The following is a 15,032-nucleotide window of genomic DNA, read 5'->3' as shown; positions in this document are numbered from 1 at the left end:
AGGGCGCAGCGCAGGGAGGGAGGTCGCAGCCAGCTCCCGGGGCCAGTTCTGCCACACACACACACACACACACACACCCGGTGACCCTGGGAAAGCTCCTTCCCAGGCTGGCGTGCTCTTTGAGGGTGGGAGCCACAGCGAACCGCTCACTTCCAGTCTGAGTCTGAGGGCGACCTGTAGCTCGTCTTCGGAATCGCCACCCACCACTCGCCCTGTGAGAGGCCTCCACCCCTCTACGTGGATGGGAGTCAGGGTCCTAGCGGGGTCTTTACCTGCTTCTCCTCTCCTTCAACGTAGCCCGGACGCCAGGACGAAGCCAGTATTTTAGAATGCTGTTTTTGCACAACACCCAGGGCTTCGAGACTACCGCATGACTCGCGCTCTGTCAAGTCTACCCTCCTGAGTCAGCCCTTCCCCAGGTGCGCTCCTGTCAGATCTTCGCAGCTCTCCTACTTCCCAGCCCGTGGCCCACTCCAGCTCTGGCAGAGGTCTGCTACGAGCCCTTGCTAGAGCCTCCCCTCAGAATCCGCATCCCTCTCTACTCCCTTTAGAAAAGCCTCCCTGAAGCCCTCGTCTCTCTGGAAGGCTGAGTTCCAAGTTAAGTCTCCCTGCCCCTAGGCAATCTCCTTGGACTTCCTACTCCCCTGAACAGCCCAGAGCAGCTCAGTCTCCGACAAGGCTCTGAGGTCAGAGGGCATCACTGTCCTGTCCCCCAGAGCTTCCTGTTCTCCCCCAAGGATCCGGCACGGTGCTGTGCAGGAAGTGGGCACGTAGGAAGCTGGGCCCATCGAATCAAAGGCCCCACTGACACCTGGTCCTGTTAGCATCTGCTTTGTGTCTCAGGGCCCAGGTCTGTGATGTCCCCATCCTCAACCCTACCACTTCTTGGTCTATACACGGTCTACTTTGTGCCTCATGGGGATGCAAAGAAAGTGTCTCTGCACCGACGGAGCCTATGGAATAGCCAGAAACACGAACCTGACACCCGGAAAGAAATGAGCATAGGGTAGTCCTCGCTGTATTTCACACAGCCAGTCGGGTACACGTCTAACCTCACCATGTCTATTCACACGCCCGCCTCTCTCCTTGATAGCAGGGACTATAAACACATGGACGAAATGTTCGACCTCCTCAGGAAAGCAAAGCAAGGGACCAGCAATTGGCGTAATGGCTATGTTGCTGGATTCCCATGTGGTTGACTGCGGTTCAAGTCCCGGACCCGGTGGCTTAAACTCACGCCGGGCACACATATGCGTCTGTGCCCAAGATCCCAAGAAGAGAATGGAGGAGAAGGGATTGTGGTGTGGCCATCCCCCCTGGGGGTGATTTCTCGTTTTCTGTCTCTCTGGCGAGCGCACGCACCCTATAGCAAAAGTCTCTCTTAAAAAAAGAAAAGGGACAGAGAGAAAAAAGCGAGTTCACAGTAAAGCAGAGAGTGAAGGGTCCACAGTGGTGGAGAGCTTGCAAGGTATTTCTGGAAGGCACAGAGCAAATGGCGGTTAGTGAGACGGAGCGAGGAGCCTAAAGCAATGGCATCTTTCAGAACACCTTGTCTAGAAGCAGATTTCTGTGTTCAGTGTGAACTATCAGGTGGCAAACGATATATAAAACAAATGTATTGGGATCAGCAGTTAGCATAATGGCTATGTCGCTGAACTCTCATGTAGCTGACCGCGGTTCGAGTCCTGCACCCGGTGGCTTAAACTCATGCTGGGCATATGTGCCTGCATGCCCAAGATCCCGAGAGAATGGAGGAGAAGGGACTGCGGCATGGCCATCCCCCCTGGGGGGTGATTTCTCTCTTTCTGCCTCTCTCTGTCTCTCCAGTGAGTGCACATGCCCTATAGCAAAAAAATCTCAAAAACAAAAAACAACAACAAAAAATCCAGGGTGGCTTACTATGAACAAATTCCTCCTCATTTTTTGTTTTGAGAGGTTTTTGCTATAGAGCATGTGTGGTCACCAGAAAGACAAACAGAGACAGAGAGACAGAAAGCGAGAAATCAGTCCCCATGGGGGATGGCCACGCCGCAATCCCTTCTTCTCTATTCTCCTCTCGGGATCTTGGGCACACAAGCACACATGCCTGGCATGAGTTTAAGCCACCGGGTCCGGGCTTGAACCACGGTCGACTACATGGGAGTCCAGAGACGTAGCCATTACTCCAACTGCTGCTCCTGCTTCCTCTCTTTTCTAAACTCCACGTAGATGATACTATTTCCTAATTAATAAAAATTTTGCAGCAAAGTATGGCAACTCCAACTAAAATCAGATTTGTTTTTTTAAAGAAAACCCTAATCCTATTTTATTTATGATTATTATTTTTTAACTTGACCAGAGAGACAGAGAAGGAGAGAGGGAATGTGAAAAAGTACGTTGGAAAGTCTGGGACTCAAACCATGGTCAGCTACATGGGAGTACAGCACCTTAACCACCATGCCACCTGCCGGCCCCTGAAATCAGATTTTAAAAAGCACTAAAATGGAGATTTACACAGAAAAACTCTGAGGAAGCATGAAAATAAGGGACCCTCAAGGGAAAAATACCTTCCTGTGATTCTTCGGATCAGCAAGGAGTCGGGAATGCTGAATTCGATCACAGAATCGAGCTTCTCTTTCCTCTTCTCCATGAGGTTATCAAGCTGTAAGAGAGCGTGCGGCCCAGCTAAGCTACCAGGTGTGGTCAGACCCATCGCCTTCGAAGGCATCAAGAGGTGAAGGGCCGGAGTGTGCTGTCAGGCAACGGTAACACAAAAGCTAACCCACCATTTCTGCCTGCCTCACAGTCCGAGGGAAGCCATCCAGAAGAAAACCATTCTTGCACGAAGGGGTCTCCAAATTCTTCTCAATGAGCTCCACCACCATTTCATCGCTCACCTGGAAGTCACGAACAAAACAGCCCTGGGTTGGAATCTGTTAGCGAGGTGACATTCGGCCAGTTCCAGGGTCAGTGTGTATGTGTTTAACCCGATTGCTAAAGACTAAGTTGTTCTGACCCCTAAGAAACAGGAAGCAGAGCGAATGTGGACAGGCTCCGTGTGCGAGGTCTGGCTTCGTGACTGTTTCTGTGGTCAGCGTGAAGACTCTCCTCTGACCTGGTCATCGGAGGTGGGGGTGGGGTCTGTCACTGCACAGGGACTTCCGTCTTGGTCCTGAATGCCACTGCTGCCACTAGGATCGAGTCCTGTCAGCCACCAGCTGTCCTCACGGCTCAGAGTTCGCCGAGAACACGAGAGAAGGGGGGTCGGCCAGAAAGCACTCTCTGCTTCCGTGTTGCTTAGTGACTGTGCGTGTCACCGTGGTCATATGGCCACTCACTCCCAGGTGTAAGGCAACAGAGATCACTGAACTGGCAAACTGGGTCAGACCAAGGACGCGAAGAGGGACCCAGGCAGGGCCCCTAGCAGCTTTCGAAAACTGGCTCTCCCCTTGGGACTTGACAGAGAGAAACGGTCCCACCTGTGTCACGGTGGAAGCTACCTATCAGGCAGCTAAAGCTCTTATCTTTTGGGGTCAGCTGTGAGCTTGGGGACAAAGTATAAACTCCGCAAAAAGTGAAGGCTTCAGACGCAATCTCGTCACCACATTCCAGCTCCTTCTCAGGGCAGAATCTTGCCAAGAACCGAAGTCCAAATACCTAGCTCGTGGCCTGACTGAAGGCCTCACTGATATGAAGGGGAAGCTCGAAAGAAACAGGAGGTAGAAGGGCCGGCAGGTGACGTGGTGGTTAAGGGTGTTGGACGCCCACATTGCTGACCACAGTTTGAGTCCTGGACCTGGCAGTTTGCTTTCTCACTCCCTGCCCCCCTTCCTCTGTCCCTCTCTGGTCAAATTAAAGAAAATAAATAACGTTAAATAAAATAACTCTTAAAAAAAGGGGGGGGAACCAGCAGTTAGCGTAATGGCTATGTTACTAGACTCCCATGTAGTCGACCATGGTTCGAGTCCTGGACCCAGTGGCTTAAACTCACGCTGGGCGTGTGTGAGCCTAAGATCCCGAGAGGAGGATGGAGGAGAAGGGATTGCAGCGTGGCCATCCCCCCTGGGGGGCGATTTCTCGCTTTCCGTCTGTCTGGCAAGCACACGCGCCCTATAGCAAAAACCTCTCCAAAAAAAGAAGGAAAAAAAACCCCGAAAAACACTCGTGTGACTTCCTGAGTCTTCTCATGAACAAATCTCTGAGTTCTGATCTAATCGTGCCCCTAAAATTTTGGGTGTATTATAAAATGCATCAGTACAAATGAACCTCAAGAATAAATTGAGAACAAATGAGAATTGTGAATAAATTAAGTGCCATAAATTCAAACTAAATAACTTGCTTCTCTAAAACACCCAGTTTGATAAAATACCCTCTAGCACAGGGCTGTTGAGAAAAACTTTCTGTGATGACAGAAATGCTCTTTATCTGTCTTGGCTGGCGAACACTTGAAACGGGCTCGTGTGAGCCAGCAGGTGGTTTGGAGGCTGGGCACTGGCTCCCACATGGCTGACTTTATGGTTTGAGATCTGGACCTGAAAATCATGCTGGGCATGTGTGCATGCATGTGCAAAATCCTGACAGGAGAGTAGAGAAGGGATTGTGGTGTGGCCATCTCTCCTGGGAGGTGATTTCTCACCCTCCCATCACTTCTCTCTCTATAGGAAGTACACACTCTATAGCAAAAACTAAAAAACTAAAAGACTAAAAGCTAGCTTGACTGAGGATCTGCTTTGTGAATTAGATTTCATTTAAATGAACCCAAACAGCCCCATGTGGCTGGTGGCTCCCGTCTCAGACAGGGCAGATACAGGCTCTGAGGAGGATCGGCACTAACCAGCCCTCCCACACCTACCAGTTTCCCAGCATCCATAGTTGCCTTCAGCTTTTTTCCCAGCTCTGAGCCAGAAGCCACCATGGCCCTCAGCATGTCCCCAGTAGCCAAATGACAGACACAGAAGTTTTCAGCCAATCTGGGTGCCTGTGGAGAGGATAAAAACATGGTTAACAATGGACCCTTTAGACCGCCTGGGTGCGAACCCGATTCTACCACTTATTAGCCGTATGAACTTAAGCAAATGCCTGCTTCCTTAATACACGTATGCTATATTCCTTACCTGTTTTACATGCCTATAACAAAGGTAAAGTACTATATATATGTGTACACACACGCGTTTTACATACATAACATGCACATCATATACCTGCTACCATCACTCCTGCCCGCTCATACACAAGGAAGCATCTACTGGTGCCTCTTCCAAAAACCCAGTTGGGACACAGAGAAATAGACAGGAGAAACCGAGCCTGTTCTCTAAGAGCTCACGGCCTGGTGGACCGTAGTCAGGACCCAGAATTAGAACAGGAAGAGACACGGGACAGTTCAACATGGGTTTCGTAGTGACACAAATGAACACAAAATTCACAGAGAATATGATTAGTACAAGAAGTTTGATACTTAGTTTACTGGTTCAATTGTTTCATAAAATAAGTATGTTTGGATCCTTTGTCTGGATCCTTGTTCAAACCATTCCTTAGGAGTTTTCTTAGCTGCACGCTTAGGCCACGCAATAGAAGGTAAACTACCACGTGGTTGGAAAAGTCATAATGCATTTTTGGATAGAAAAAATAATGTCATGACTTTTCTGACAACCTAATAGCTAGGGCTCGATGCAGGAAACTCTGCTTTTGACTCATGGACTGAATGATTCAGTTGAGGCAAAGAAATAGTTTTATAGCAAAATGGGGCCAGGATGAGGGGCTGAAAACTACAGTCTGTAAAGCCAGTGAAGGTCAGGGCTCTGCAGTGGAGCCCTTACAGGCTGGGGCCGTGGCCACACACCTCGAGGACGGGGCTTTCTGCCAGCCTTTCTCCTCGGCTGTAATTCACTTGAGTGAATAATCTGGAGATCAGGCTTGCTCAAGGGAAAAGGCTGACCAAGACACCACAGAGAAGAGCTGTTAGCACAGGGCCCAACTGGTCAAAAAATATATATAAAAAAAAAAAAAAAAAAAAAGAATTATTTTATTTATTTATTTTAATTTGACCAGAGAGGAACAGAGTGAGAGTGAGAGAAAGACAGAGAGAGAGAAGTGAGAAAGTAAGTCACCAGGTCCAGGACTCGGAACCAAGGTCAGCCATGTGGGAGTCGAGTGCCCCTAACCACCATGCCACCTGCTGGCCCCAAAAAAGAATTAAAAAAAATTTTTGTCAGAGGGCACATGTGTTCACCAGGGAGACAGAGAAAGAGAGTGAGAAGGTACTCAAATGGGAACAGTCATGCTACAATCCCTTCTCCTCCACTTCTCACTTTGTTTTGAGAGGTTTTTGCTATAGGGCTCATGCGCTTGCCAAAGAGACATAGACACAGAAAGTGAGAAATCATCCCTTGGGGGGATGGCCATGCTGCAATCCTTTCTCCTCCATTCTCTTGGGATCTTGGACATGCATGCACACATGCCCAGCATGAATTTTAAGTTGCTGGGTCTGGGACTCGAACCATGGTTGCCTACGTGGCAGTTCAGCGACGTAACCATTATGCCACCTGCTGGTCCCTCCATTTCTCAATCTTAAATATTTAAGGCAAGTGCCCAATGTGGTTTTCAAGCCCACAGGTCCAGTACTTGAACCACAGGACTGGCCATGTGGGATCCAGCAACCTTAACCACTAGGCTACAGACTCCTGGTGACATGACTTTATCAAAGTGTCCTCACACTTCAAATTATGCTTTGGCACTACGCATCTCAGGCAATAAGTCAACTGGGCAGTGCTGTTAAGATGCATACTCTGATACCATAGGAAGGGGGTCAAGCCTCTGGACCCCCTCCTGCCCCAAGAATCCTGGGTGCAGTCATGTTGCAATCCCTTCTCCCCCATGTCTCCATCCCATCAGGACAGAGACAGAGAGACAGAGAGCCGGAGACACAGAACGTGAGAAGTCACCCCTGAGAACGCTGCAGGGGAGAACCTGAGGAACGGAGGTGGGAAGGGCTAGTCGCTGGGGGCAGCACGGTGAGCATGGCGGCTCCCAAACGCCAGTCTGTGCCGCGCTCCTCTGGTGTATTTGTTTAAAATACCAATGCTCGGCCCACCCCCAGTCTATAACTGACGGGCCACAGGTACTGCCTTGGGATGCTAATGCACAGTTTGCGAAGCCCTGGGGCACAGGCGAGAGACTGGGTTTTGCAGCGTAGGTGTGAGTTGGAAACAAGCTCTACTGCTCATTCATGGTGTCACCCTAAGTTACAGCACGCCATCAGCAGAGTACAGATATCCACGTCTACTTTCAGGGCCGAGTGGAGATTTGGTAAGACTATGCAAAGTCATTCAGCATAGCGCTTAGCATCTAGGAGATAAAGGGGGGTCAGCCAGCAGGTGGCACAGCCGTTAAGGCGCTGGATTCCCACACAGCCAGCTTCCTGGTTTGAGCTCGGCCCTGGTGGCTTGAAAATCACAAACAAATGAATAAATGTTTAAAACACACACACACACACACAAAGCTTAATAAAAGGGGAGGCAGCAGAGTGCGTGGTGGTTGGAGCAGCTGGATCCCACATGGCCAACTGGCCAGTCTGAGTCCTGGATCCAGTGGCTTGAAAACATGCCAGGCACATATGTGTGCATGCGTGCCCAAATCCCAGGGGGAGAATGGAGAGGGGACTGCCGTGTAGCCATTCCCCCTGGGGGGTGTTCTTTCTTTCTGTCTCTGTCTCTGGTGACTGCACACACCTTTATAGCAAATACACACACACACATACACAGAGAAATAAAACTATCAGCTCTTAGGATTCAATGTAATCCCCAACCCACCTGTTCCCTCACCTTACAACCATCTCTCTGCCTCCAGTCTCCCACTCCCACCTCCAATGACCCTGCACACCCAGCCAGGATCATATACGCGACACTGTGGATGTGCTTCCACATCCCAGCACACGCATATTTGTACACACACGTGCACGCACACACACAGACTTACAAGGTTGCAGCATCTCCCCAGTGAGATTGGGGAGAAGTCCACATATCTTGGTCTGGTCTGGCACTTAGTACCCACAACAATGAACATTTTCTTTCTCTTTTTTCTTTTTTTTAAGAGAGATTTTGCTATAGGGTGCATGCGCTTGCCAGAGAGACAGAGACAGAAAGCGAAAAATCACCCCCAGGTGATGGCCACGCTACAGTCCCTTCTCTTCCATTCTCCTCTCAGGATTTTGGGCACACACGCACACACACATGCCCAGCATGAATTTAAGCTGCTGGGTCCAGGATTCGAACCATGGTTGACTACATGGACCCTAGCCATGTAACCATTACACCATTTGCTGGCCCCCACGATGTGAATTTCTACTTCTCGGGTTTCCAGACTTACTTGCATGTGCCCTCCACCACTGCTGACAAGCCGCTCTTGTGCATGGGTCCCTCTCTAAGAACCTGTGCTTTGGCTCCACTCTATGGGGGAATGCCTTCTCCCTCTCCCCACTGGCCTAAGCCCTACCCTTCTCTGTAACCGAAACCTGAGCGTGTCACTCCCATCAAAAAACTTCCTCAGGGCCAGCAGGTGGCATGGTGGCTAAAGTGCTGGACTGCCACATGGCCGACCACGGTTCAGATCCTGGACTTGGTGGCTTGAAAATCATACCAGGCTCATGCACATGCATGCCAAAAATCTCAGGAGGGGAGGGGCCAGCAGGTGGCATAGTGGTTAAGATTTTGGACTCCCAGTGGCTGATCATGGTTCGAGTCTTGGACCTGGCAGATTGAAAACCATGCTGGGTACGTCCGTGTGCATGTCTAAAACCCTCATAGGAGAATGGAGAGGGATAATTTCTCACTCCCCCCCTCTAGTGAGCACATGTGTCCTATGGCAAAAACCTATAAACAAAACAAAATCTCAACTGGGTTGGACTGTGGCATGGTGGGGAAGGTAGCTGGATCCCACATGGCCAACTGGGGTCCAAGTCCTAGACCCGGCAGCTTAAGAAACACAGTGGGCTGGTGTGCGTGCGTGCCCCGAATCCCAACAGGAGGAATGAGAAAGCACTGCGGATGGCCCGCCGTATGGGGCTTTCTCACTTTACCTCTCTCTTTCTGTCTCCCTCTGCTGAGTGCGCGCGCCTTTGACCACATTTCTAAAAACACCTCCCCCACTATCACTTTTCCTGAGGAATCAAACCAACGCCTGCAGGCTCTAGGCAGGTGTAACATGCAAGCATTTCCCACACACTGATTTACAATATTTAGTATGCATGATACATAAAAAGTCCATGAGGTAGGAACTGTTCTTATTCGCATTTTACTGATGAAATTCCCAGGCTAAGTTGCCCAATCTCACAGCCAAGAACAGCAGGGCTGGCACCTGGCCCCAACTCTACCAAGCCCTTGCTTGTACCCACGACACGACATGGCCATAAAACCAACAACCCACAGAGCTGTGGTGGTGATCCTTGTGGGGGGGTGTCAGGAAGGGGCACACCACGTCCCGGTGCTGGCAACGTTCAGCTTCTGGTAGTGGCTGTAGACCACGCTAACACGTCCGCACTGTACCCACTGAGCTACTCACATGCACCTCTTTTATCCTCTGAAGTTGAAAAAAGTCACAGGAACCTGTACTGAATTTCAGCTGTGCCTCGACTTACTGGGGACATCACTACCAACGACTCTGGGCAGGTAGCAGAATAAATGGGAGCCTTCAACAAATGACAGCTCTCACTCGACCCAGAACGAGCCCAGCGTCTGCACGAATCACCCCCCCTGAACTTCCCACACGGCAGCTGTGCGACTGGGTGTCTCACATACATATTCACTTCTGCCTCTCTAACCAGATTACACAGTGACAATGTGAAATGATGACATTGCTCAAGAGTCAGACAGACATGAGTTCAATTCCTGCCTTTACTACTTACTGTATGTGTATCCCAGATACAGCTTCTGGGCCTCGGTTTATCAGTAAAAAGGTATGAATAACAGGACCTAGCTCCGAGGGTTGTAGGGTTAAAGAAGATGACTGCGTGGAAAGTTTTAGCCTGAGGTCTGTCACAAAACTGAGCAAAAAGTCAATGCTGTAATTACGTCCTGACGTGCACCAGCAGGAGAAAAGTCCAGCACGGGGCAGCAGGCAGACGCAGACGCAGTTTGGGAGCTGTTCGCGTGTAAGCCCTGCCAGTTACCTGCCCTGTACGCTACAAAACAAGCACATGGACTCCAGCCTCTGTGACAGGGAAGGGGTAAGAGAGGGTCTCGCAGGGCTGTGGTGAGTGCCCCGCACTGACAGAACTGGCGAGCACAGCCCTAGGGTGGCAGCTGATGGCCCAAGCGTGCCTGGCCTTGAAGAACTGGCATACGCCGGACCAATGCAGGAACGAGGAGGGCTGGCATAGAGGGCACACCTTCTGTCTTGGCCAAACTGCAGAAACATCAAACCGCAAAAAGAGAGACAAGGAAATAAAATTATTTAAATAAAATGACAAGCCCAAGTATTCTAGATGTTTAAAACACTTAATCAACAAGAAAGCAGGTAGTTTTCAAATGATTCACTATTTTCATTAAAGTGAGGAGTTTGGGGCCAGCAGATGGCGTGGAGATTAAGGCGACCGGATTCCACATGGCTGACTATGTGGCTGGAGGCCTGGCAAAGGGGATGTGCAGGGTGCAGGAGAGCACGTGGACCACCCCACGTGGCAGTGCCACTCAGCTGCAAGTGCCTGCTGCCAGGCCCCTGGTTCCTTGAGTGAAGCTAGTGCTCTAGGTTTTTCAGAGAAATCTCACAACTGAAAACACTGTGCAGTCAACTTGTTATTTTGAAAGCTGACAAATAAAGGAACAAATGAGACACCTATCCTGCCTTTTCTGTACAAACCAATTGCTGGGTAACCAAAGAGCAGGTGAGAAGTTTCTCTTTACAGAGAAGTTTCAGCTAAGGAATGAACACCACCGTTCTGATACCCATAACGAACGGCTGAACCGGGCGCCGAGCAGCCCACGGCGCCGAGCACCCCACGGCGCCGAGCACAGACCAGCAAGCACTGCGCCTACTAGCGGGAGCCCACCCCCGTGAAGTGGTGGGGCCGAAAAACTGACCTGAATCTAGTTCAGTGTAAGGATCAAACCATCCATTTCCAGGAAATAGAGAAGACAGAGGAAAATGCTAAATACACCACGACTGAAAATTCCCCAGATGCGGCCAGTGGTGTAGCAGGGTAAAGCGGCTGATCCCACATGGGCAACTGCACGGTTTGAGCCCCAGACTTGGTGGTTTGAAAATCATGACAGGCGTGTGTGCATGTGTGCCAAAAATCCCAAGAGGAGAAGGGATTATGGCGCGGCCATCCTCCCTGGACAGTGATTTCTCACTTTCTTTGTCTGTCTCCCTTCAGAGTGTGCACAAGCCCTGTGGAAGAAAGCAAAGTACTATGCACACGTGCACGCACGCCCCAAATCCCTGGAGAATAGAGAAGGGACTGCTGTATCGCCATCCCTCCCCCCCCCCCCGCCCCCGGGATGTGCTTTCTCTCTCCTTGGCAAGTACGCACACCCTGTAGCAAATATTTTTTTTTTTAAAAAGGAAATTCCTAAAATGAGGGATAATAACCCAATTTCTTCTACAAAACTGTACACCGTCAGGGGCATGGTGGTTAAGAGCACTGAACTCCCACACAGCCGATTATGGTTTGAGTCCTGAACCTGGCAGCTCACTTTCTCTATCTCTGTCCCCATCTGGTCAAATTAAAAATAAGTAAATAAAGTTAAATAAAATAATTATTTAAAAATAAAAGGAAAAGAAAAGGGGAAGGGGAACCTATAAACTAAAGACAGTTAAAATCATCGCACTTGTGAGACAAGTGGAAACTTGAACACTGCTATTGAAAACTGGTTTTTAGGAGATACGGTGCTTAAGTTATCTTTTAGAGATACGCAATGGAAAACATACCAACGCCACATGTGGTGCCAGGGAATGGCCTGACAATCACGTGAGGACACAGGGGATGCGGAAGCAAAGGCCTGGAGCTGACAGCAGCCGGGCAGGATGGTGGCTACGCCGGGAGGGGAGCTTTCCTCACGCCATCCTGCCTTCGGTGTACACTGTCACAATAAAGAGGCAGGGGTGTGGGGCATGTCTGTGGCTAAATGCTGCTGAAGCTGCCATTATGCAATCTCTGATTTATGCGTTTTCAGCCCCATAAAACTACAACCGCCAGCGTTCCTACTGTCTGTTCCACCTACGGAAGGAAGGTGTCCTGCAGCAGGGATGCGTGTAAATCGTACCCTTTCCTCAAGAGCAACTCCAATGACACCTCCTCTACTCCCACAGAGCGTCTGGCAAGCTCTCAGAGTACCGGAACCCTTAACGACCAGTTCATAAGTATTATTTTTCTGTAATACTCAAAACTTCCTGAATAAATCATCTTCTACACTGATGTAGAAGATGGATGATGTAGAAGATGATGGAGGAGATGGGAAATGTGTTACTAAGAAAGGGAGTCAAGGGGCCAGTAGGTGGTATGGTAGTTAAGGTGTTGGACTCCCACACGGCCAACTGCAGTTTGAATCCTGGACCTGGCAGCTTGCCTTCTCACTTTCCCTTTCTCGCTCTGGTGAGCACACATGCCCTATAGCAAATTAAAAAACAATAACAATAATAATAAATAAAATTAAATAAATAAATCTTTAGAAAAAAAAAAGAGTTAACAATCACTGAGCACCTACTATGTGCCAAGCTATCATCGAAGTACTTCTGGGTGCTTCAAACAAGTACATAACATCATTTTCCAGTATCTTTGTGAGCTTTCAAGCAATGTGGGCAAGGACTTTATCAGTCTCGATTACTGCTTTATCTTTTCTTTTGAGAGATTTTTATGGTAGGGCATGTGCACCTGCCAGAGAGAGAAGGAGAGAGGGAAAACACCCCCCAGGGGCATGGCTACACTACAGTCCCTCCTCTGTTCTCCTCTCAGGATTTTGGGCATGCATGCATACACTCATGTCTAGTTTGAGTTTCAAGCCCCTGGATCTGGACTCGAACTACGGAAGGCCATGTGGGAGAGTCCAGGGCCCTGACCACTACATCACTGCTGGCCCAGGTCACTGCTTCATTGTTAACGTGAGGTGTTTAGAAAACGTCAAATGAGTAAGGCAGTATTATCTCCACTTCCAGGTGAGAACACTGAGACTCAGAAGTTCCATAGCTTGCTCAACTATAAAGCCTTTGCCTTAGCACTAGGGTGGGTTGTCTATTTCACAACTACTGAAATTATTAATTTTAATGTGAGCTAAGAAAAAAATAGGTACAGGCCATCAGGGAGCATGGAGGTTTAGGCAGCTGGACCCCACATGGCTGACTGCACAGTTCGACTCAGTGGCTTGAAAATCATGCCGGCATGTTTGTCCAAAATCCCAAGAGGAGAATGGAGGAGAAGGGACTGCAGCACAGCCACACCCCCCCGGGGGGGGTGTGATTTCTAGCTTTCCTTCTCCCTGTCTCTGTCTCTCTCCCTCTAGTGCACACGCCCCACAACAAACTAAAAGAAAAGGAACATTCTCAGTGCACTTGAGCCACTCTGTTTATACCGGGTCAGCCCTAGCAAATCTGCAGTCTGGGATTAAACACCCCCAGGCTGCCAGTTACCTAATAACGGAGGGTGGCCGCAACAGGAAAAAGATGTCAACACCCAGGACGAGGGGATTAGGTGCTGCTGAGCTCCAAGGACAAATCATCTCAGTCTCTGGAGAGAAAAGTGGAAAGGGCCCTTGCTGACCTAGTGCTGAGCAGAAGGCAATATCGGAGGAACGGAGGGCCTTCCAGACTCCCTCTCCTGATCACTCACGCGTGTGTGTCACTCACCCACCTCCACGAGTGGCATCAAGGGCCAAGCAAGGCGGCCAGTCCATGGGGGTCCCAGGGGTGAGTCAGCTGGTCTGCTGCAAGACTTTTAAACTGGGCAAGTGCCAGGAAGAGAAGAGTGGGCACGGGGCAGTCCCCAGATCCCTGTCCACTCGGGTGTCCCAACTTCCAGGAACTCCCTCATTGAGAACCCAATGCCAGACTCTGGACAGAAAAGGGGACACTGATACACCAGTGCATGGGCTTTCAAATTCTAAACGAGACCATAAATCCCAGCTCTGATCTATGGCCCCATGACGTTTCAGATCTCAAGGGGCCCAGATGCCAAGTGAGATGCCTGTAGTCTCTAGGGTGGAAGGTAATTCCGGGCCCCGTGGCTCCTGAGGCCCCAGGCTCCACGAATCCAATTTTGCTAACTAGATAAAAACGCTTGAAGTTTTGGGGCCTGTTTTCTAACCTGTTGACAAGAAAGTTAAATGTTTAAGTTCCTTCTCGCCTAAAACTACCTGAGTCACCCTGAGCTGCTCAGCCCTCAGTGGCCTCGGATTCCGGCTCTAAGCAGAAGGCCCCTTAATCATATCTCGTTCTTAACCTAGACACTACTGATAGGTGAGGCTCAGTGTCCTAACCGGGAACACCTGGCTCTCCAAGCTATAAACCGGTCCTGCACACCCACCTCCAGCCTGCAAAGGCACAGGGAAAGCCTTGGTTCCCTCCCAGGTCCACCGTAACCGGCGCAGCCAGCTCCGCTCTGCCCCACGTGCCGGAGGTGCCCCTCCACCCCAGTCATCAGTAACTACCAAGGAACCCCTACCCTGGTGCCCGATTCCGCACGCTTCATCCCCAACTCGCGGAGAACTTGGGCCACGAAGCTCCTGACTGCACTCGGCCTGGAACTCAAAAGCCTCAGCCCGGGCTCCCCCTACCCCCACACCTCTCGGTCTCTAACCTCCTAATCAGCCCTCAGACCCCCGAACACACTTCGAGTCTGGAACCCTCCACACTTCAGTCCTAACTCGATCTCCAAACGCCGCACCAGGGCCTGAGACGCCGGCCAGCGCCTCCAGGTCTCAGCCTGGGCGGGCTCTCGGGCGCGAGGGCTCCGGGGCGAGAAGGCTCCCGGACCTCCGGGCGCCCTGACCTTGGCGTCCCTCCGCGTCGCCGCCCAGCCCGGGCCTGACACTCACCTGCGTCCCCTTGCCTGCTCCGGGCGGCCCCCG

General features: G+C 50.4%; 1 protein-coding gene across 4 annotated transcripts in view; it reads right to left on the bottom strand.

Annotated features, from left to right (window-relative positions):
• Window positions 1–15,032, bottom strand: part of AK2 (adenylate kinase 2) — a 25,753-nt gene that overhangs the window by 6,838 nt on the left and 3,883 nt on the right. For 3 of the 4 annotated variants that reach the window (XM_014591433.2, XM_006158092.3, XM_006158093.3), the window contains exons 2-4: window positions 4,832–4,957; window positions 2,766–2,876; window positions 2,547–2,641 (exon numbers count right to left, since the gene is read on the bottom strand). In XM_014591433.2, the coding sequence (XP_014446919.1) occupies window positions 2,547–2,641; window positions 2,766–2,876; window positions 4,832–4,957 (332 nt within the window). Of the gene's footprint in view, window positions 1–2,546; window positions 2,642–2,765; window positions 2,877–4,831; window positions 4,958–14,999; window positions 15,027–15,032 lie in introns of those variants that run through there. The other variant, XM_027775550.1, reaches the window with a different exon arrangement.

Source organism: Tupaia chinensis, unplaced genomic scaffold (genome assembly GCF_000334495.1).
Source record: "Tupaia chinensis unplaced genomic scaffold, TupChi_1.0 Scaffold000573_1, whole genome shotgun sequence".
Taxonomy (NCBI): Eukaryota; Metazoa; Chordata; class Mammalia; order Scandentia; family Tupaiidae; genus Tupaia; species Tupaia belangeri.
This window is presented reverse-complemented; position numbering and strand designations above follow the sequence as displayed.